This window comes from Lonchura striata, chromosome 3, assembly GCF_046129695.1.
Source record: "Lonchura striata isolate bLonStr1 chromosome 3, bLonStr1.mat, whole genome shotgun sequence".
Lineage (NCBI taxonomy): Eukaryota > Metazoa > Chordata > Aves > Passeriformes > Estrildidae > Lonchura > Lonchura striata.
In genome coordinates this window covers 102,879,071-102,901,776 of record NC_134605.1, presented here as the reverse complement: position 1 = coordinate 102,901,776, position 22,706 = coordinate 102,879,071, and the positions used below count along the sequence as shown (strand labels likewise).

Here is a 22,706-nt window from a genome sequence, read left to right as displayed (position 1 = left end):
AAGGCTGTGCAGGTTTCAAGTTAAATAAATCCCTTCTCATATTAGGAAATTTCTTGGCTAACTAACAATGGATTTATTATGTTCATCAAATTTTTGTGTTTGTTAGGCAGGTTCACACATGCATGAGTATTTCAGTAATCTCTACCAATAGAAAGATGACAATGGGATACAGAGACATTGAAAGGTGATGTTTTAAATTGTATTTTTTTCTAGCGCTCTATGTATACATTCCATGTGAACAGCATTTATTTTCCTTTCTTGTTGTTTGTGGACCTGAAATAGTGAGTTACAATCCTAAGGAATGCCAAGTAAATGTTTCCCTTTATCAAGCTATGCTGAAAAATGAGCTGTATTTAATGTTTAATACTGTTTATAAGTGGAAATAATATTTACCCTTCTAAGACAGAACCTATGACTCTGCTTTATATCTCTGTGAGCATCATTCAAGATAGAGGGATGCCAGCAAGAGTGACAGATCAGGTGAAGTACTCGGGTTGGGACAGCAGTTGTGCAGAAAACCTTTCAGAAAATTACTTGAAAAACCATGTGCCCCTTACCTGCCCCACCTCCGACGTAGCTACATTTTTATTACTTTGTATGAAGCACCCTGGTAGGGCCTATTCAGACAGATGAGGACAGATGATAAATGAAAATCTATTCAAGCTCATGAGGCTGATGCATCAACTGATTTATTCTTACAGGCAGTTTAACATAATCGTGGAGAAACATTCTCTGCAGAAGAAAGTTATGTTACACCCCCTCAATTTACTTAAACATCATTCTCACAGGTGTGAGAGGTTGCAAAGCAGTCAGCACAGTAAAAAGCTCCAAAGAAAAACCATCCCTAATCTTTAGACTGAGTAAATTACATAAAGACGAGAAACCAAAACAATTTAAAAACTGTAATTACCCTTCTGTAAGGAATCACAAGTTTAATTCAAGCAGTCACCCTCAATGATAAATGTTTTTATTTACTGCAATGAGCAGCTACAGCCTAAATAGGAGGGAGCATTCTACACAGTTGGGTTCCCCTCCCCCCCCCCTCTATTGCTGCTTCTAAAGTAGTGGCAGAAAATTGGCACAACATTTAGATGCATTATATATGAAAAAAATTGAGAATTTTCTGCTTTTCATGCTTGAACTGTACTTGTGAAACCAAATTAATTAGCAGGAAAAATCAGCAACATAATATTTTTTCCTCTGCAGTTCTTAATCTAATTTCTGACTTTTCATCATTAACAAAATCCTGACAGTATTTTCATCTACTCATCCATTATAGTAGCCATCTCAAACAGATTTGGAAAACCAAGAAAACTCCCTCCAAAATCCACTCCAGCCCCCCCAATTCTAAAGAAAGCTCTAAATCACAGACATCCACATAGTGTGGGTGAAACGGAATGACCCATCCAACAAAAGAGCACATTCCCACTCTGGGAGGGAACAAAAGCAAGTGTGTTCACATGATGTTGCCATTTTTATTAATGAAAATTTAAACACTTGATTTGAACTTTCAGTATTCAAAATCATCAGCAAGGGAAAAAAATCATACATAACCAAAACCAAAGTTTTTCCACAAAAAAAAGCCCACTCACATCCATTACTGACCACTGCATAAGGAATGGTTCCCTGCCCATAGCACACAGGGGTTGGAACTAGATGCTTCTAAGGTCCCCTCTGTCAGGCTATGAATCTCTCCCTTTAAAATTCCCAGGTGACTCTTATTCTCCTTTACAACACTCTTCTTCCAGCTACCTTCTCACATCAACTGGGTGCTTAAGAGGCTCCAGAAGACAAAGATCATCTTCAAAACTGAAAATAAGTTAATAAGTTCCCAATATTTTTTTTTTTCATTTCCAGACTACATCTCTCATTTGGAAAATGAATTACAAATAAAATGCTTCCATCATCCCACTTAGTTTATTAGAGTAAACTAAGAAATTACCATTTTGTCTAATTACAGACTGTATTAGCTACAGGCTACCTATGTCTTCCTTAAACACATCTGGAATTCAGCTTCCAAACTTGGTCCTTGACCATGATGAAGAACTGACATTTTCACTATGGCACAGATACTCTACATTTCTCTTGTTAACAATATGTCTTGGCAAGATTTGTCTTCCTTCTACCTGGTGCACAGAAAATGTTACAAACACTTAATACAGACAAGGAGGCATTCCTTCAATAGGCAACTGTTGAGGACAACTTTTTTGGTGAATGAACAGAGATTGCTTCTGCAATAAAGAGGTAGGATGAGCACTTCAAAGCAAACTGTAATTGTACTCAAGTTTCCCTTTTTTAAAAAGCCCAAACATTATATTATTCAAAAAACTCACAATATGATAATTAGATTTTCTGTAATTTAACTTTCACTCTATTATGAATTGAATTTTAGATGGGATTTCAACTTTCTTTAACAAAAATGCCCTAATTAAATTTAATTAAGTTAGTGATCAAATTTCATTAAATATTAGATATGACAGCTACAACACCAGAGTATTTTACATGGCTTATTGCACTCTTTGGAAGAGGCACACCCCCAAAGAACAGCTTATTATGGGGTATGGCAGATATAAATTTAGCTACCCTACGAGGTACATCAGCTGTGTGTCTATCTGGTCCTTCAGAGATAGTCAACACAACCAGAAACACAAGATTTCAAAACTTGCAAAATTAAATTAGTGGAGGAGAATGGAGAATTTCAGTTTAAAAATGCTGCATCATGTTGTCTAGGTGCTGTTCTAGTAAGTGTTTTTGTAAGCAAGACTAATAGCTGTACACAAAATCTGCACAACTGATTGGGAAAAATCCCTTTTTCTTAAATAAATCTCCCTCATCCTTGCACATTGTATCCTGATGCTTATGTATTATGTTCAGAATGTAAACATATGCAGAATGACTGGTACTTGCCTACAATTAACTGTTTAGTACTTTTATTATCATTTTAGTTTCAAACTTCAGCTCCAGTGCCAGAACTTCCTATTCATTAAAACTGTGTCCATTTAAGATTAATATAGCATACTGCAGAAACTTTGAGAAAGAACTCTTCATGAACGCAAGTTAACTGATAATTAATTGCTATCATAATCTATTTTATGGAGAGCCTAATTGATTTTGATTCTTCTTTTCAGTCTTTCAGTCAGGGGAAGGGGACTGTCTGCCCACGCATAAGTCAGAACAGCACTCTTCTCTTCCTGTGTGGGATCAGAACCCAATCTTTCAATTGGTTGCTCTGGACTTTGGGAACAATTAACTTCTAGAGAGGATGATTTTGGAGCTACTTGCACTGAGAAACTGTTAACAGCTTTCTTCAAGTTGGTCATTTTCTTCTTCCCTTCAATTGTAAGGGCTGAGTCACTCTTTGTCCTTTTGCTAGAAACAGTGCTACTCTTTTTCTTTGTAAAACATTTTTTAAATTGGCCAGGGTTCAGTTGCCTTTTCTGCTGCTCATAAACAAGGATTTTATCCATGTGCCCATCATCACTGTCTTCGCTAGAAGAGTATCTGTTCTGACAGACACTCTTTTTAAAAGAAGCCTTCCAAGTAGTTTCAACACAATCTTCTTTAATATGACAGCCAGTTGCATCTGCTGGCTTTTGAGACTCTGGAAGCATTTTACAGCCAGGATGAAGTGTCTCTGTTGTTTGCCCACCGAAAGCTAGAGATGCTGAAACATTTCTATAAGGGTGTTTTTGCACCATTTCAGCCAGGATGTCAACTTTTTTGTATGCAGCCTGATAGATATGTACACCGCCTTCACTCACAGAGTTTTCTGATAGAACATTTTTATTTTTCTGCACAATGTTATTTAACTGACATGAGGAAGAGACATGATTTCTATCAGGATTCAATGTTTCTTTTGTTTGTTTAAAACAATTCAAAGACTCCAGTTGCACTGCATTTTCAGACAAAGGCTGTGATGAAACGGGAGCCTTCTTAAGTATTCGCTCCCTTAAAGACCACTCCTGAAGTTGTCCCACAGCATCATTTGAGAACAAATCATCTTCACTATCAGAATGCGTATCAGACTGCGTAACATCAGAATACTCTGAGCTATTTCTTACTGTTTTATGATTTAGTGGATGTGAGTATTTTATGCATGTGGTTAAGTCAGCTGCTGGATCATAGTCATCACCTCTATGGGCTGATGAAGTGCTGTAGGAGATTTCTTTTCCATCAGTACTGCTCAGTTGCAGACCAGCTGGTACAAAGGAAGAGGATGATATCCCTGAATACTTATTGCATTGTGAGGGCACAGATGAATCAGCAAGAGCAGCTGCTGATGCTGACACATGAACTGTTGTTATACAGGATGATGAAGGTAATGCTACATCTTTTGATTCAGTACTTCTCTGCTGAGTCTGACCTTCTGGGGGAGCTTTTGTATCTGACATGGAGTGTTGCACAGGAAGAATTCTCTGTGTAGGCTTTAAATTAATTTGAGACAGAAGACCGGTAATTTCATCACAAGAATTTGGTAACTCCTTTTCTTCTGATCTGTCTTTCTTTTCTGAAAAGAAAAATAATAAAAAGTGCACTTTGAATGATATATAAATCACAGCTCATATTTTTTAGTGCAAAACTACAGAATTGTAAGATTAAAGCACAATCCCTGTGAGGTATCATGATGTCATCTTGCTTTGGCATTATATTGTTCAAAAGAGGGAGAAATGTTTTTTTTTTCTTTTTTGCATTCTGGCAAGACACATAAATTCATAAGAAATAAGCTTCTGGACTCACTTTTCTGTTTCTTCTGAAGAATGTTTGATTTTTCCACTTCATAGAGGGCAACAACATCAGGATAAGCAGCCTGAAACAAAGTCTCTTCTTCTACTGTGACTACAAACAACTCCACAGGCTCATCTTCTGGATCAACATAATGTTCTGAAAAAATAACGAATGCACTTTTGATATGAATGTCAAAGTATGGAATGGAAAACCAAACAGCAAAGACCTGAATACAAAGAAGGTACATAAAAATTCAAGAGTATGATATTTGAGATTTATCTGCAAGTGAAGTCTTTTTTTTGCTGCCAGTCTCCTGGCATAAACGGACACACTACAGGGAGGAGTCTGGCAGCACAGGAAATTTTCTAGCTAGTAAACAGTGACAGCTTCAGGTACATAGTGAAATAAGGTATGAAATACACAGTTCAGGTCTTATTTACAAGTACCAGAAAAAGTAGCTGAAGACTGAGTCCCTAGGTAAATTTGTTTTCTTTAAAGCATTGCTTTTTCTTTCAAGGTATGTGAAATTTGATGCACATTTCCTGTAATTTCCACAGAACAGTCTCCAATCTCGCCCAAATTCCATTGTCTTAGAGTGTTGCCAAACTCTTGTCCTCTTTAAAGCTTGATTTTATCTTTTTCTATGACTGTTTTGTTTCATAATGTACATAGAAACCAGACCCACCTGGTTTTTGCCATTCAATTTCAAAACAAGGAATTCCATTTTTAACACGTGTCTTAACAATCCTGTAAGAAGAGGAAGTCCATTAAATGACTTAAATCTAGATTAAATCTAAAAATATTTTAATATTCTAATTTGGAATGATTAAGAGAAAAAAAACAACCAGAACTTCTCATAAAATTGAAATTACTACATGTTTTAAAAAATACACTACTCTATCTACAGTAAAATTTGGAGTATAGATTTGACCACTGAAACATTTTTATTTGACACTCAGAAGAGCATTCACACAAAATAAAAAAGCCCTTCTGTAAGAGACAAATATAATGCAATCTCCTACAAACATCAGTTTGGTATCTTCAGCTGACCTGTCTGAAAGGCAGGTCCTGCTTGACCAACCTAATCTCCTTCTTTGACCGGGTGACAGGGGAAAGCTGTGGATATTGTCTGCCTTAGACTTCAGTAAAACCTTTGATGCCATCTCCCACAGCTTTCTCCTGGGGAAACTGGCTGCTCATGTCTGGGATAGGTGCACTGGGTAAAAAATGGTTTGTATGGTCAAGCCCAGAGGGAGTGGTGAGTGAAGTTAAATCTGGCAGGAGGTCAGTCACTGATGTGGCTCCCCAGGGCTCACTACTGTGGCCACTCTTGTTTAATGTATTTATCAGTGACCTACAGGAGAGGATCAAAAGCAGTTCAGTCAGTTCACAGACAACACCAAGTTGGGCAGGAGTGTTGACCTACTGGAGGGCAGGAAGGCTCTGCAGAGGGGTCTGGACAGGGTGTACTGATGCTGAGGCCAATTGTATGAGGTTCATCAAGGCCAAGTTCTGCCCTTGGGTCACAACACAACCCCTGCAGCACTACAGGCAGGGGAGGAGTAGCTGGGAAGTGGCCAAGAGCAAAAGGCTCTGGAGGTGTTGGTCAACAGCAGCTGAACATGAGTCAGAGTGTGCCCAGGTGGTCAAGAAGGCCAGTGTCATCCTGGCCTGGATCAGCAACAGAGTGGCCAGCAGGACCGGGGTAGTGATTGTCCACCTGCACTCAGCACTGGTGAAGCCACACCTCAAATCCTGTGTCTATTTCTGGGCCGCTTTACCACAAGGGGTGGTACTGGATGTGCTGAAGCATGTCCAGACAAGGGTAGTGCAGCTGATGAAGGAGCTGGAGCACAAGTGTGAAAGGAGCAGTTGAGGAAGCTGGGGGTGTTCAGCCCAGGGCGGACCTCATGGCCCCCTGCAACGGCCTGAAAGGAGGCTCCAGCCAGGTGGGGCTCGGTCTCTTCTCCCAAGTAACAAGTGATAAGAAAGAAAAGGAAATGCCTCAAGCTGTACCAGGGGAGGACAAGATTGGACATTAGAAACAATTTCTTCATGGAAAGGGTTGTCAAGCATTGGAACAAACTGCCAGAGAAGTGGTTGAGCCACCATCTCTGGAGATATTTAATTTAAAAGATGTGTAGATGTGGAACTGAGGGACATGGTTTAGTGGTGGACTTGTCAGTGTCAGGTTAATGGCTGGACTTCTCCAAACTAAATGATTCTATGATTTTAAGATACCAATGCCAGAGAAGACTGTTGCCCTGGACAGTAATTTTCTGAATGACCAGATAGGGTCATTTTTATCTTTTGCATGAGACCATGAGGAGAGACACAACTTGAACTGAGCAGGGCCAGTCAGTCACTGAGATTTTTCTAAAAAGACTATCTACAACCCAGTTTAGTAGCATCCTATGTGTGAAGAGTAGGATCATGCTGATCCTGCTGACCATTACTGTATTTCTAAACACTTGTTAACAAAAGAAATCTTCCAGAGCATGCACCATCTCTCTTAAACTCCTGAAATATCATAAAGTGCTATAAACAGAGAATGTAAATTAATTCATTCATCAAGGTAAATGCTGGTGATTTATCTTGCCAATCTATTTAAAAAGCATTCTCCAACCAGTCTCCCTAATCTTTTGAAAGATAACACTGAATAGATCAAGATATGACACATCTATCATGACACATATATGATACTAATTCAAGATATGACACATCGACCCAGAAGTGATACTATCACACTGCTCTTGACTGTGCTGCTGTGCCCCAAACTTAATGTCTAAAAACCTTGGCTAGCATGGAAAAATTACTAACCTTATTCCAATAAAAGAATTAGAGAGGCAGGGAGAATTTGGGTTTCATTTGGGAAACAAAATCATCAGATAAAATAAGTCACAATTCCCTTCACAAAATGAAGTTCAGATTTGCCAACAGACACTGTAGATTCTGGAAATTGACTTAAGTTTACAAAAATATTAGATCATTAAAAAAATTACATTGAAGGCTGACAGAATAAGAAAATGCTAATTCTGACTCAGTAAATTCCTAAGTAACAGAAATCTGGATGGTGGGAAATTATTCTGGGAAAAAGTAATTACATGCTTATCTTGCTTTTCCTTTCCTGAATGTCCGTTTTAATGACAGTATACTTGGCCATTTTTACATTAGCACTCCTGATTGAAAAGTAGTGTTGACACAATGACAGCTGGTAGGTCTGATAAGCAATCCGAGATTATGACTGAATTTGCAGTTGCTAATTTCTAAGCCTGAACTCTTACTTTGAGACACAGAATTCAATTAAATATCTGCTAAGAACCTGAGCATAGGACCAAGGCAGGTCCAAGGAAAAGGAACAAAAAGCAACCATAGGAGAACCCAAGCACTGCCATTTAGAATGAAACTGCTCTATGTATTACTTTGTGCAGCAGTAGTACAATTAGTGCACTGATCTGAATTTTTACCTCTATTCAAAACAAGCACAAAACTTGAAACAAAGATAGAAGAAAACCATATTTCCTTTTTTTCCAAAAAACCTTGTGGTTTTTATTTGCCAGCAGAAGTAAACATATTAAGTGCAAGGATCAAGCTACATTACCGTATTGCCTGCAGTTGTTTTGAGTCAATGTATCCAGATTTTCTCTGGATCATATCATAACGTGTCAAAAGTGCAAACAGCTTCTTACAAGCATAATGTTTGGCCCATTCCATCTTCTCTGAAGCAAACAGCTGTTTGTATAAAAGAAAATCCCATACTTTAAAACATTATTTCTTCTGTTAGATAGTTATGTAGTTGGGACACTGGGCTAAATACTTAAAATCTCTAGAGTGCATTTATACATTAGTGTAATGCCCAAAAACACCTCACTGCCAAGGGAGGGAATGGCCATCCCTAGCAGGACACATTCCTCAGCTGTCAGTGATGACTAGGGAGCAGTTGTGGTGGCAGTAGCAGAGATAAGGCAGTTGTTAAACATCTTGTCAGGTTCACATCAGCTCTACCAGGAGCTGTCAAAGTTACAGATTTCACATGTGAGACAATGAACATGGATTTTCATTAAAGCCACATTGTTTGACTGTGCTCTATTCTACCATCTGTAATTCTTACACTATCATCAAACCCAAAAAATGAAACATTGTAAGAGATCTGATTTTGCCAATAAAAAAAACAAGTAAAAAGCCTTCCTAGAAACCAATGCTAATGAGCATATATTAACACTCTCACCCTCATCTAGCAATATTGGACAATGAAAAACAAAACAATGACAAGTGATCTCTTTCTTTCACTTTTCTATCTACCTATTTACAACAACTGATTTTTTTCCAAAGTCTTCAATTTTAGGCTTTCAAAATAGTGAGGTATATTAAGATGTTGTAGCAAGATTCTTTAGTTCTTATTTCAAACAAAATTACCAACAAAGATCATCATTATCACAGATGCCTTCCTTAGTAATAAATAAAAGACTACAAAGCTGAATATTCATAATTTTGTTACATACCTGAAAGGACAATAAATTTGGCCTTTGACATTCTTTTATGTTGGTCAATTTATTCTTGTTTACAAGAAACTCTTGGATAACCTCGAGATAAAACAAAAATGAAGCAGTTTAAGAGAGGATAAAAAGCTGAAATTTAAACTAATTGATTAAAACAATTGATATTAAGTAGGCTTGTTTGTTACCTCAGAAAATGGAAAGCCCTCACAACTCATGGCTTTTCTGGAGGTAAAAGCAAATGCGTTAGGAACTGAGGACAAATGAGAAAAATGCAGCACCTAAATGTTTACCCTGCATATGAATGCAAGGAAAAGCAGTTAAATTCTCAGGCCATTCCTACTTTCTGATACTGTCCTCCACTGCATTTGCTTGTTTCAGTCGCTCCCACCGATGCCATTCACATGGGCAGCAGTGTTTGGAGTCATGGGGTTTGCAGCATCTCACACTTTCACAGAATTTACATCCATTATGCTCGTGGTCCTTGTAAGAACCTATAGCAACAGACACACAAAGTGAGGAGAAAAGAGGTTTCCAAAATCTCCAAACCTATAAAGGCAATATTGCAAATATAAAGCTCAGAACATGTATGAATGTGATGTGAATGGCAGCTGTAAGCAGATCTGAGTGCATTAGTTGCATTTATGAATCTATAGTAAAAACTGAAAAAGACATGCAGGCTTTCATTTTTCTGAAGACTTTTCCCTCAACAGTTTCAGATCATAAGCTGGAAGCTTTTTATCAGAAAACTACAGAAGAAATGTGTGATAACCTGGAAAAGCACATATAAGTAATATATTTGAATCAGGCTTTTCCTTCACCAAATGATGTATTAGAATGAGTTCACTAATCAAAGATGATACCAAAATCAGGCATCATACTTGGGATTAATTTCTTCTTGCAAAAACACTGCTACATACCTCATCAATAATGAGATTCAGCCCTCTTGATGCAGGACCAGTTCAAGCAACTAAATAAATAGTTACCAGGCAGTATAAAGTATAACATGCTGTCTTTATTGATCATGTTAAAAAGGCAAATATCTGGGATCCCACAAGAGCATTATGATAACATTCCATCTGCTGTCAACTAGGTTACACACTTGAAGAAAATCAGTCCCAAGCCTTAGAAGTGTTTATATAAGGGTACATATACACAATATTGAAAACATGAAGATGGAAGCTGAAAAGCGTTATAACTCTAGTAGAAAAAAACCCATAATCCAATAAAACAAAACTCATCACCCCATAATAAAAAGTAAACGATTAGGCTAAAAGTACGGCTCAGCACTTTTCACACTGACCTGGATGATGGCACTCTGAACAGTGAATTACCCTTTTAACAACCAAAAGTGGATTATCATCATAGTGAAATTGTTCCTTCCACTGCTCAAACCTAAAAGGATGATGTTAAAAGGATCAAGAAATATTTTTGGCTTTCACACTTAAACCACTGAAAAATAATTTCTTTATACTTGTCAAGCATTTATCCAATAAACAGTGTTCCAACTTATGAAACGGGGTTCTTTTACAGTACACATCATGTCAGATTTCTAGAATTCACACACATGATGATAACAAACATAGAAAGCACTTGGTATTGCAACTCCTATCTAAAAACGAGCAAGTCTCATCAGTGCCTACAACTTTCACTCCAATGTAACACTTGATACCTACTAGCTCAAGAGTTAGGAGCCAGCTAATGTTTAAAACAAGTAAGAGACTTGACTAGCAAAACACCCAATTCCTTTAGCAAACACAAGGTAAGGAATGTGGTAATATCCTCCCTAACTTAAAACAATTACAAACATTGTCTTGGAGTTGAAGTACATACTATTAAGTCTTTGAATAAAAAAGCAATAAATTCCATTTTACCTTTGCAATAAGTTTTCACCTTGCAGAGTCTCAATTAACTTTAAAGCTTGTTCCTTCCCAACTCCTGGAACCCCCTGTATAAAAATAAGAAATATTATTTAATTACAAACAAAATATTCATATTCTCACAAAAACATCTTTATTATATAGCATAGAGTAATGATAAAAAGTTATTCCAGATGTTGAGAATAAACTGCGAAAAATATTTTTGACCAAGTTTAAGGGCCAAGAGAAGGTGATAGATTACAGCTGCAGTGCCAGTGTAACACACAAGTTGTTCTTATGCTAAACAGCACCTGAGATAAAACAAAAGCAAAAAAGGAAGCAGGAAGCAATAATAAACTCAAAAGTTCGATTCAGAATAGAGAAGTTACAATGAAGTACAAAACACTGGCACAGGTTGCCCAGGCAGGTGATAGATGCTCCATTCTGGAAATATTCAAGGTAAGGTTGGAATGGGGCTCTGAGTGACCTGGTTTAATTGAAGATGTCCCTCACTCCAGGGGGGTTGGACAAAGTGAACTTCAGAGGTTCCTTCTGATCCAAACTACTGTATCAGACTACGATTTAGAACACACACATATTGCTTTCCAGTTCTTTACATCTTCACCCTATTTTGCCAAGAATCAATACACCTGACTAAGAAGATTGTATTGATTGCACTTTCTACAGCATCATAACAAATAAATCTATATATATTCAGTTGTAATGGCACAATTGAATACATACAACCATATAAAATAAATCTACATTTCAGACCAAGTTTTCATTGGACTAGAGTCAGACATTCAAGTAAAGTCAGATATTTAGCTTCTGCAAGGAAAGCATTATTTTGATGTGTTTTCAACAAAACAAGTGCAATTATAGTGTGGTATTCTCATTTATCTGTTCTGCCAATCTCCATTCCCAATGGACTCCCAAATTCAGCTCTCTTTACAAGTTTCTGTCTTAGATCCTTTGAGTTATTGCAGCTCAGCAAAGTAGATTATTTGTCATCACATAATTGTGACATTTTAACACTGTGTAAGAACTTGGCATTCCAGGAGTTATTGTGGTACAATAACCACTGATTATCCACTGTTTTTTTTACTCCCTCTCTTTACAGTGGTAACAAACTATTTACAGATTCCTATAACAGAAGCAAAATTAAAAAAAACCTCAAAAAACAAAAAACAAATCCCCCCCAAAAATAATGAAAGGTTTGCAGTATCAGTTGTTTAAAGGACAGTTTTATCTGACACATAATTATTTAAGAATAACTAGATATCTGCTTCAAGCCTGAATGAGAGCTATCATAACCTACATGAACTGCATGGAAATCAAGTTTCATCCCTTTTCTTTTCCCTTTCAAATAGCCATTACAACAGCTTCTGTTCAAAGTCTCAAAAAAGAAATCAAGAGTTTACAGGAAAGAAAAAAAATACAGAAGTGAAGTAGAAATGACTGAGATTCCTCAGAATTAATTAGGTGAACTTCCAAATTGATCACTTCTAATTCTTCATAAATTATATATTTACAAGCAATGGAACAGCAATACATCCAAACTGCATCCAGAACTGCCTTTACTAATAACTACAGCTCAAAACCACCACTACTAAGTCTTCCAAAAAGCACAGACAAAGCCATTTTTTCCCGTTTTGCACAGCTCCTCTGCCAGGGATGCACTTGTATGCGACTTGTTACAAAGCATCCTCATAAACAATCGAGTTCTCACACCTTGGCTCAATGCAATCAGCATCTAAACTTTTACCTTCACCTCCATTATAGAAAAGGTTTGGAACAACACAAAAGAGTCTTAGAAAGACTGATGTACATGAACCATTCTGAATATCTTTAACCTTTTACAAACAGAATTTACAGTGACTTCCTACACATCTTCTACTAGATCTCAGTAATCATGCATTGCATAAGCTTTCCCAGCATGCACATTCTCCCTCGATAGACTTTGTTGTTTTTCAAGACAGTGTAAGCGCCAAATAAAAATAATTATATTGCTTACCTTTGGAAGATAATCACAGCCCAGAAGAACTGCTAGTCCAATCAAAGACTCTCTGTCACAACCAAGTTTCTCTTTAATAGAGGATATTGTGTAACTGTCAAGATGTGGATCCTGCAAGAGAAATTTATTACATATTATTTCTGTTACAGGGAAGGAACTGCCCTGAATCATGTTCAATTTGGATTGGTTACTCACCTCTATTCACCCACACCCACAGGAAAATGGTCTACCCCATAAGAGGGGTCTAATAGAAAAAAAAAATTGCCATTAAAATTTATAATGTAATGCATGGACACCACATGAACAACTACAGTTCTGGAACTTCAAGTATGGGCATCAACTGTTGAAAGAAACTAAAATAAGCCAAGAGGTCCAGCACACAGCTGGATAACCATGTTACACAGCAGGTGAGCAACTGGCTCACAGGTCAGGCACAAAGAGTCACAGTGGATAGGGTTAAATCAAGCTGGCAGCCTCTCACAAGAGGAGTTCCACAGGTCTCCTATCCTCAGCCCACTGCTCAACATCTTCATTATTATCCCAAACTTGACGTCAAATTCAATGTCAGGACTGGAAGGAACACTAAGTAAGTTTACCAACAACACTAAATTGGGAGGAGTTGTTGGCTCCCTGAAGGGCAGCGAGAGAAACTAGAGAGATGACACCAACCACATGATGTTTCGCAAGGGGAAGTGCTGGATTCTGCACCTGGCCCGGGGCAGCCCTGGCTGTGTGCACAGACTGGGCAATGAGGCTGGAGAGCAGCGCCATGGGAAGGGACCTGGGGGTCCTGGCTGATACAAAGCTGAACATGGGCCAGCAGTGCCCTGGCAACCAGGAGGGCCATCCCTGTCCTGGGGACATCAGGGACAGCATCGCCAGCCGGGCAAAGGAGGGATTGTCCTGCTCTGCTCTGCACTGGGGCAACCTCACCTCCAGTGCTGGGGCAATTTTGGGGTGCTACAATATTAAAAATTCATTAAGCCATTAGAGAGCATCCAAAGGAAGTAACAAAGATGGTGAAAGGCCTTGAGGGGAAGCTGTACGAGGATTGGCTGAAGTCTTTTGGTCTCTTCAGCCTGGAGGAGACTGAGGAGAGACCTCACTGCAGCTTTCAATATCCCCACAAGGGGAACATGAGGGGCAGACACTGATCTCTGATCTTTTCACTCTGGTGACCAGTGACAGGACTTGAGGAAGCAGCATGAAACTGTGTTGGGGGGGGTTTGGGTTGAATATCAGGAAAATGTGTTTCACCCAAAAGGTGGTTGGTTACTGGAACAGGCTCCTCAGGGAAGTGGTCACAGCACGAAGACACACCCGACAGACTTCAAAAAGTGTTTGGACAAAGCTCTCAGGTACATAGTGACTCTGGGGATGTCCTGTGCAGGGCCAGGAGTTGGACTCAATGATCCTGATGGGTCACTTCCAAGTCAGTATATTCTATGACTTTAGTTGTTTTTATTGTTTACTACCTGTAGAAAAAAGTGTGGCAAAACGAACATTATCAAATCCTAGTGGCTGTGCCAAGTAATTTCAGGAAGTGAAGTTTTTAAAATGCATGTAAACATTTCAATGCACTACCTAAGTAAAATGAAAAAGAATAAAATTGTTATCTAACATATTAGGCATAAGATAAAGAAATATTTGAAAGGTAAAGGGACTCAAATACAAAATGGAATCAAGATTAACATGAATTAAAATATAGGCCACTGCCTTCTTCCTCAATCATGACAAAAAAAATCCCCCCCTAGAACAGCTGCCCCTGACAGAGTGCCCTCTGCACACTGACAAATTATTTTTTATGCTGACCTATGTATGTATCTAAGTACACCTGAAAGATTGAGCTTGCCTTCACTGTTGGTGATAAACAACAAGGAAGCTGAATGAAAGAAGCAGGCCAAGGAAGAACTCAAACATGATGTCACCAAAGCAAATAACCGTCCATCAATCCTAATTCTTTTTTAGAGTTAATTATTTGTAGTGCACTTCTTTTGTTCTATTGATTTTTTTCTTATCTCCAATGTATTTTTTCAACAAGACTTTCAGATGGACAGTATAAATTACAGAAATTTGGGGTAGCCTTTCACCATTTCTGGAAAATTGTATTCTTAACAAATGAACACTTCAGTTTAAGGCCATAAATGATTTGGTTTTCTGAATGATCACAAAAACTGATTGTGATAAAGATGGACAATCCCTACACTATTCATATTCAATTGGGAAGAACAGCATTAATTGCAAGTATATTCATAATAAAATGAACCTGTAAGTATGTGAACGTAAGTATGTGAACACTTATTAGCCCCAGAAGGCTGATCACTCTCGTATGACCTAAGGGGAAAATTTATAGGAAGCAATTACTTCATTCAACTTCTCCACAATAAAGGAGGAAATGGGAAAAAAAATTACTATTTAGCTTTATATGAGGCACCACAGGGTACTACAAACACAGGCAATATTAACCTGTTCTCAGTAGTTTTCCTCTCACAGCCAACACAAGAATTACCAGTGAATCAAATAGAATGTTCCTGTCTTAAACATACTATTTCAAACAAATCTAACTACAAGGTAAGTTTAATAACATGTAAGTATTTTTTCAGGTCCCTTCTTTCTATTTACATTTCTGTAAAGAGCCTATAGAAAGAGTGGGAACAGGGTGAGGTACATTACCTTAGCATTCATAGCAAAGTTCCTATAAACTGTTTGAGCTCCATATAAGAAAACATCTCCATCATTGGTAATGCAGCCATCAACAATTCCTTTTGCATTTAGGTAGGCACACATTGCCTCTGCTTCTCCAGCCGCTTGAACCCAAGGGACACCTAAGCACTCCAGCAGTTCAAGACACTAGAAGAAGGAACACAAAAGGGAAGAGGTTGAATGCTGGGCTATTAAATTCACTTATTAGCATGCATTTTCTCAGACACAAATGCATTTAAAAACTGCTACTCTTGTTCTGTCTATATAACACCTCATCAATGAAAGCACTACTTAAGCAAAAAATAATTTCCTGTAACAGTGAAAAGTAGATATCCACGAAAAGCTAAGTATTAATTACAGGACTTAAACACAGCATGATTAATGGCTAAACTCCTTCACAAAAATCTTTATACTTTAAATAGATATTTAGGATGTGTTCAGAAGAGTAGTAACAAAGGAGTATTTATCTTTGAGAAGTAATGCTGTCTACTCAAGCAGTAATGCTGAGCCAGAACAGACATCCTCCAACAGGTGCCAAACTCCAAGAGTATCAAGCAGAAAAGTACAATGCTGTCATCCTACCAAGACTGGACCACTGTACAAGACACACCAATATATACTTAAAAATTTCAGAGAAAATACTTTATTTTAGAATTTTAGAATAAAGGATTGTTGTATTGCGTTTTTATATTTATGTAACAGCTCTGTAATGGTTTGCCCCTCCACCCAATGGTTCTACCCCGAGTTTTCCTGCAGTTCCCTCAATGTCAATGTCTCTGTCAATGCTTAGTCACTCTCCTCTCCCCTCCCTGGTACCTTGTCCATCACTCAGCTCCCCATCCCATTCTTCCAGAATCTTTTACCTTGGGTGTCAAGGGATTGAATGAGGGCCCAGGGTCCCACCCTTAGGTTTTCCCCATTGGTTTTTGTATCTATCTATCTTTTCACCTTCCACTGCCCCAAATCCCCCCATTGGTCAATGGGTGTTCCCTTCTCCTTGTTACCACCCCAGTATTTAAGACGTTGCAAAAGCCTTAAGGCCACTTTTGGCTGCTGGACACTGTAATTCAGAGCTCTTTGGTGTGGAGTTGCATTTTTAGATTTTATTATATTTGCATTCTGTAATGGTTTGTTCTTATGTACCCCTGCATTCTATTCGGTTTCTCCCCGAGTTTTCCTGCCTTCCCTCCTGTGTCAGTCACCCATAAAACTGCTTAGTCGTTCCCCTGTCCCCTCCCAGGTGCCTTGTCCATCACTCGGGTGTCCCGTCCCTTACATCTGGAAGCTTCCATCCAGGGCGCCAGGTGATTGGATGAGGACCTGGGGTCCCTCCCCTGCTCCTCCCTCATTGGATCTCTCGTATGTCGGTCCCGGCAAGAGCCACTCCTTAATATCTTCCTATTGGAGAGTCGGTTCCCCTCCCTCCCAGTATATAAACTGGTGCAGGCGCCTCTCTGGTGCTCTTGCTGGTTGGCTGTATTCACTTGCTGTTGGGCCCCTCTGGGTCACAATAAAGCTTTGGAGTTTAGCCCCCAGCAAGAGTCTCTCCTTTACTTCACCATCAGGATCTGCAGCACTCACAGAACCCACAGAGGCACTCCCTAAAGCCCATCTGGGTCCAGCAGGGGCAGGGGGTGCTTCCTGCTGCCCTACTCGCCCCATCAGAGAGCTAGCCGGGGCTGAGGAATTTGGGACAAGGATTTGGGGTGAGGACGCAGCACTCTGGAGCCTGGATTAAAACTGAAACTGTTTCCCAGCCTTGAGTCAGCTCCCTCATTACCTCCTTGGACGCCGCCTCTCCCCCAAACAAGGCAGGCAGTGTGACTTTCTGCCGCTCCCCGAGTCCCCTCGAGATCCAGGGGAGTGACCCCCGCAGCTGACTGTACCTCTGCCGGGCAGGGGAAGCAGGGGGCTTCAGATTAGCAGAGTGGCAAAGGATGAATTGGTATGTAAAGTCTAGTGAAGCCCTGAGTACCCATAAATTTTACTTCATAAAATTTTGAATAGACAAAAACGGCTAATGGGGCTGGGAGGATATGAAGACGTATAGATACTAACACCATAAAAGAACGGCAAAGTTAAATTTTGCAATTAATGCTCAGTTACGTTTGTCAATCAAAACAGCACAACATGCACAGGAACATATCAATAAGAAAATTTTTCTGACATTGTTTCTCTTCTATAAACACTTAACAGATGCTGTAAGGCCTGACTTTGAAGGTGCACATTCCTTCAAACCTCATAAAATTGCTTACATTTGTTGTGCATAAAGCTTTGAGACACTGAAGTGTTAGAGGTTAATGACTCAACTGGCCACTTGAAAAAGCAGCAGGTGCTTTGCTGAGGCCAGGTCTGCACTCCCAGCCAAAGAGGAGGAGGTGTCTGTTGGTGAAACCTTGATCCAGTATGACACAGGAGATAGATACCCACCATGGGTATCTGTCTCCTTTAGCAACCCACCATGGGTATCTTGTAGGAGGGGACTTAGGAGACAGTCCCCCTGAACTACCTTGGGAGGTGACAAGTGTGTAGTTTCCCGCCTCCCCTGTTGTCAGTCTTTTGTTATACCTTCCCCCCTTTCTTGTCCATCATTATGTGAGCCATTCCCCAGTTCTGGAAAGTTCTTCATTCCCTGTATCCCCATTGGTTCCTTCCCTGAAACCACTCCTTCCCTTTACCCTCATTGGCTGTAGCCCTATCACCTGACCTTGACCCCACCTCTGAACCCTTCCCTCATTGGATGTTTCCTACCCAGACCCTCCTCCTATGTCACTGTTATAATCCTTACCCCACCCTCAGTTCGGGGCTCTCAGTGTGAGCTCCCATCCAGAGTGGTTGTCTCCCTTTCGCTCCCCAACCTGCCTTTTCCTATAAGAAACCCTCTTGGAAATCAAGCTGCCTGAGAGTCATCCCACCTGCTGAGAGGAAGCCATTATTAGGCTATCCCGCTCTTGTGGACCGGACTCTGTGGCGTGCCCAGAGGTCAGAGGACCCAGGTGCCTCAGTATCCATCTCCTTAGCCTTTGTTTAGCAACAAGCTGTTTTCTGAGTTGGGTGAGGCTAACAATAATCAGATCCTGTGAGGTGGGATAATGCTTTTTTTTATCTTGCCAATTTCCTCCTTTACAGAACTGGCTCAAGTGTAAAAGATGCACAAACGAGTCATTCAGTGTCATTCCACCCTAATGTGCCCCAAAGGAATCTCTTAAAAAGAACCTGTTACTTGGCCTTCAGGAGTGGGTTGCAGCAAAAGCTATGAATTATTTCAAATTCCTGTATTTAAGATTTCTTTCTATCACATTAAAAATACTTTAATACTCAGTTACTCACCTCTTTTAACATGGCTTTAAATAAAGATCTCCCTGTTCTTACAGCTCCAGCTTTCTTTGACGGCCCATAGCGCATCTCATTCCTCTTGCTCATGGTGTCTGCTTTCAGCCTGGGGGCCTCTCCCTCCATGACAAACACTAGTTTAATTCCCATTGATGTAAAGAAAGAGAACCGAAAAAACAGGTTTCTGCAATAAAGCAAAGTGTTTCATAAGCTGAACTATTTGTAAGACTGATTTCTTCAGACCTTTTCCGTATATCCCTTACATTTTCCTGACCATACCACTGGAAAGATCGTAGCATTGTCTTTACCTCTAGTGAATCTCTCACCCTCAGGCTAAACCAACCTCTGATCTATATTCCTGTCTTTGGCTGAAACTGTCATATTATGAAATTGTAGCAGCTTTACAAAATTCCCATGAAAATACCACATAAGGACAGAAAATATCTTTTTTGGGTGTAAAGATGTAGGTGAACTTAAAAGGCTTAATAAAAATATATTCAATATCCAAAATCTACCTCCAAACACATAATTACATTGATTCTTTTATATCAAATATTAACCTAAAATCTATCAATATAGGTATATATCAGGTGACTGAATGCTGTAGTATTGGACAGACTTCTAGATACCATTACTATGCCAATTTATTTCATATGCAAACCAGCACCACTGAGGGGTGGAGTTTTACAAGGCTGCAGTAATAAATATTTGGACTACTACAGTAAAATTAGCAGCAGTCATATCAAACAGCATATGCCTTTACCAGTAATTCCAGTATCAATCTTTCAAAAGGAGTAGATCAAACACTTATACCTCTTTGACAGACATGGAGAGACCATTACATTAGATTTAATTTTGTACAGTTATTACTAGCAAAAAACAGTAAGCTGGTCTTTGGAGGTTAGTTCTATTTTCACAAATTATGTAAAAAAAAATCAACAATTGTTGGTAACAACAATCACTGATGATAATTTGTATATGTTTTCGTTACTGTTAGCACTGTTTGCAGAGAACAGTGCTTTGAAATGATAGATGCTTAGAAATTCTCATTCCTTAGACAAGTCATTTAAATTAAAAATATATACATATTCCTCAAGTTTGTTCAAATACCTGAAGAATGATTTAAACATAATTAATGCAACAGGGGGGTCTACTTAGAACTAACTTCAAACCCTTTACAAATGTAGCATAAGTGATAACTGAATCAAAACACCAGTCATATGAATTTCAGAGATACTCTTAGAAGTCTATTGAATAAGTAACATATTTAAATTATACAGCTCCAAGACGTTTGCCTCGAATAATTGATATGGATACCTGAGATGTGGCTTGGTAACTACTCCAACCATCTTTTTAACAGTCTGTGCTTCACAAACCCACAAACTTAAATCAACAGCAAGTGTTTTCCCTCTGAGACTACTCATGTTGACAGGTTGTCTCACAGGTTCAAGGATTTGCCACAGGTAAGTCACTCCCATTGTTTTCACTTCCTTGTTATCAGAAGGTAGATTTTAACTGTGAAGAACAAACAAAATAAAACAGTTTCAGCATGTGACATTAAGTGAAGCATTATGACTGTGAGGTTCAGAAGATAAATATATTTGTCACTGTAAGTTCTACTTTTATGAGGCAAGAACACTTACAACCAACTCTTCTAAGCATAGTGACTCTAGTTCACAGATGGTTTATAATAAAATAAACCAAATACCTTCTTTGAACAGAACAATTGTATTTTTCATAAGCTCAACAATAAATCAGACTAGATGACCTACCAGTGCTCAGATATCTGCTTAAGACTTGTGAGGAGCTAAGCCACTGTGTGGTCTCACATTTAACACCAGAGTCTGTCAGAACACCAAGCCTGCCTTTGGAGGATGCATTCTTTTATACTCTAATTCCGTTTTTAAAGCAAGGCTTTTAAATTCCAGGTTTTCAAACCAACTTCTCATGTTAAGATTAACTTTCCACAGAAATTAGGTTTCTAATCCATTTCTTTAACTACTACAATGAGTCAACCTCATTTTAGGTGTATGCAGACAGAGTATTGACAGTGTCAAGCACATAAAAATTAGTTAAAAATACACATCAAGCATACAACTACATAGTACAGTTTCTTCAAGTCCAGGATAATCAGTTTCTTTCTTTTGGATGTTGCACAGGGGCAACATCCAAACCTTCCCAAAAGACAAACATAATAATTCATCTTCAGTGAGAGAGCACCTAACAAAGAAGGGAGATGTCTTTCTGGTGTTATAATTTGGTTTCTGCTAGCCTGCATCAATATAATTTCTTAAAAAAACAACTGTCAGTCAGTTTCTAAACATTGTTATGGAGTGTCGCATAGTAATTAATGGGAAATACAAATACACTACAAACACCCTATAACTGGTTAGATTACAAGTAGTAACAAAAAAGCATAAAAATTGAAATGTAAAAAAAAAAAGGTCGACTTTTCCACTTTAATAAAGTATAGCTATTTGAGGATTTAAGTTTTTCACATCACATTGAAGATATATCTAATGGTGAGTTATGAAAGCCTGCAAGACTAGTACGAGTATTTGGTTTCTTTGAGTGTATTTCATAAAATATTTAAATTTGAATTCAGTGTACAAATAGCTCAACTACTCTTAAAATGAATTATCTGTCTACTCGGATTTTATTTAACAGCTTCGTTCATCACAAGCCTCCAACCCTAAAGAGATAGCAACTTCCAAAGAAGCAAGACTAAACTTGATATATTTTCATATACTTAGAAATCACTAAAGATCGTTAACAGTAAACATAACCATCCCCAACAAAATCTTCTTAATGTCTCTTTAGGCCAGAATGTGCTAAACCTATAAAGCTTTCATGTCTTATTTAGTCTTTAAGACTACATTCTACTCTACTAAGTTTTTTTTACACCGCTAAATATGCCAGTTACTTAAAAATATCCACGGAAAGCATTTAACGCTGAAATTAAATTCATACAGAGATAGTTTCACATATGACCAAGGTAACTTGCAAAGACAGCTAAGCATTATTTTATGTCTCACCCAGGGGCCTTTAAAAAGGAGGAAAAAGACGGCAGAGGAAACACGAAAGCCCTGACGTTTTTAACAACTCACCCCTCTCTGAACCCGAGCACAGCTTTGCCCATAAACCTGCGCACCCGAAGGCCAGCAGCGGCGCTCCAGCATCTGCAGATCCCCCCTCAAGCGCCCACGGCTCCTCCCGCGGGATGCGCGCAGCCCGAGCCGCCCGAGCGCTCCGCGCGCGCAGCGTTTGAATCTCCCGCCTCGCTGCGCCGGCGCTCCCCGCGCACCGCGCCCACAGGAACGGGCGTGCCCGAGCTGCCTGGGCCGCTCCGCCTGGGCGCGGGCCGGGCCCGCCCCCGCGGGGAGCAGCGGGAGCGCCCGGCCCCGTGAGGGCCCCGCGGGAGCCCCGCCCGGCCCCGTGAGGGCCCCGCCCGGCCCCGTGAGGGCCCCGCCGCGCGCGCTCCGCGCGGCCCCCGCGCGGCGAGCGCCCCGCCCCCACACCCGAAAATGGCGCGCGCACGGAAACGGGCCCCGCGGGACGCGGAGCGCGCAGGCGCCG

At 39.5% G+C, this 22,706-nt stretch overlaps 1 protein-coding gene across 2 annotated transcripts; it reads right to left on the bottom strand.

The window, feature by feature from the left end:
* Positions 1 to 667: 667 nt before the first annotated feature.
* Positions 668 to 22,547, bottom strand: GEN1 (GEN1 structure-specific endonuclease). Of its 2 annotated transcripts, none has more exons than XM_021525367.2 (14): positions 22,238 to 22,547; positions 20,448 to 20,645; positions 19,128 to 19,314; positions 15,768 to 15,944; positions 13,095 to 13,205; positions 11,096 to 11,169; positions 10,525 to 10,616; positions 9,565 to 9,715; positions 9,410 to 9,446; positions 9,228 to 9,308; positions 8,327 to 8,457; positions 5,411 to 5,472; positions 4,738 to 4,881; positions 668 to 4,507 (listed from the first exon to the last, which is right to left on the bottom strand). In XM_021525367.2, exons 2-14 carry the CDS (start codon positions 20,606 to 20,608, stop codon positions 3,102 to 3,104), a joined length of 2,814 nt encoding a protein of 937 aa, XP_021381042.2. In that variant the 5' UTR covers positions 20,609 to 20,645; positions 22,238 to 22,547; the 3' UTR covers positions 668 to 3,101. The 2 variants fall into 2 exon arrangements, with proteins under 2 accessions (XP_021381042.2, XP_021381041.2); XM_021525366.2 differs by having other exon boundaries at positions 22,282 to 22,547.
* Between the last annotated feature and the right edge of the window lie 159 nt (positions 22,548 to 22,706).

Coding starts and splice junctions, on each gene's coding strand:
- GEN1 (XM_021525367.2), bottom strand. CDS start 20,608: ATGGGAGTGACTTACCTGTGGCAAATCCTTGAACCTGTGAGACAACCT. Junction 19,315..20,447: donor GTTACCAAGCCACATCTCAG/GTATCCATATCA, acceptor GCTTTATTGCAG/AAACCTGTTTTTTCGGTTCT. Junction 11,170..13,094: donor GCTGTGATTATCTTCCAAAG/GTAAGCAATATA, acceptor ATTTTTATACAG/GGGGTTCCAGGAGTTGGGAA.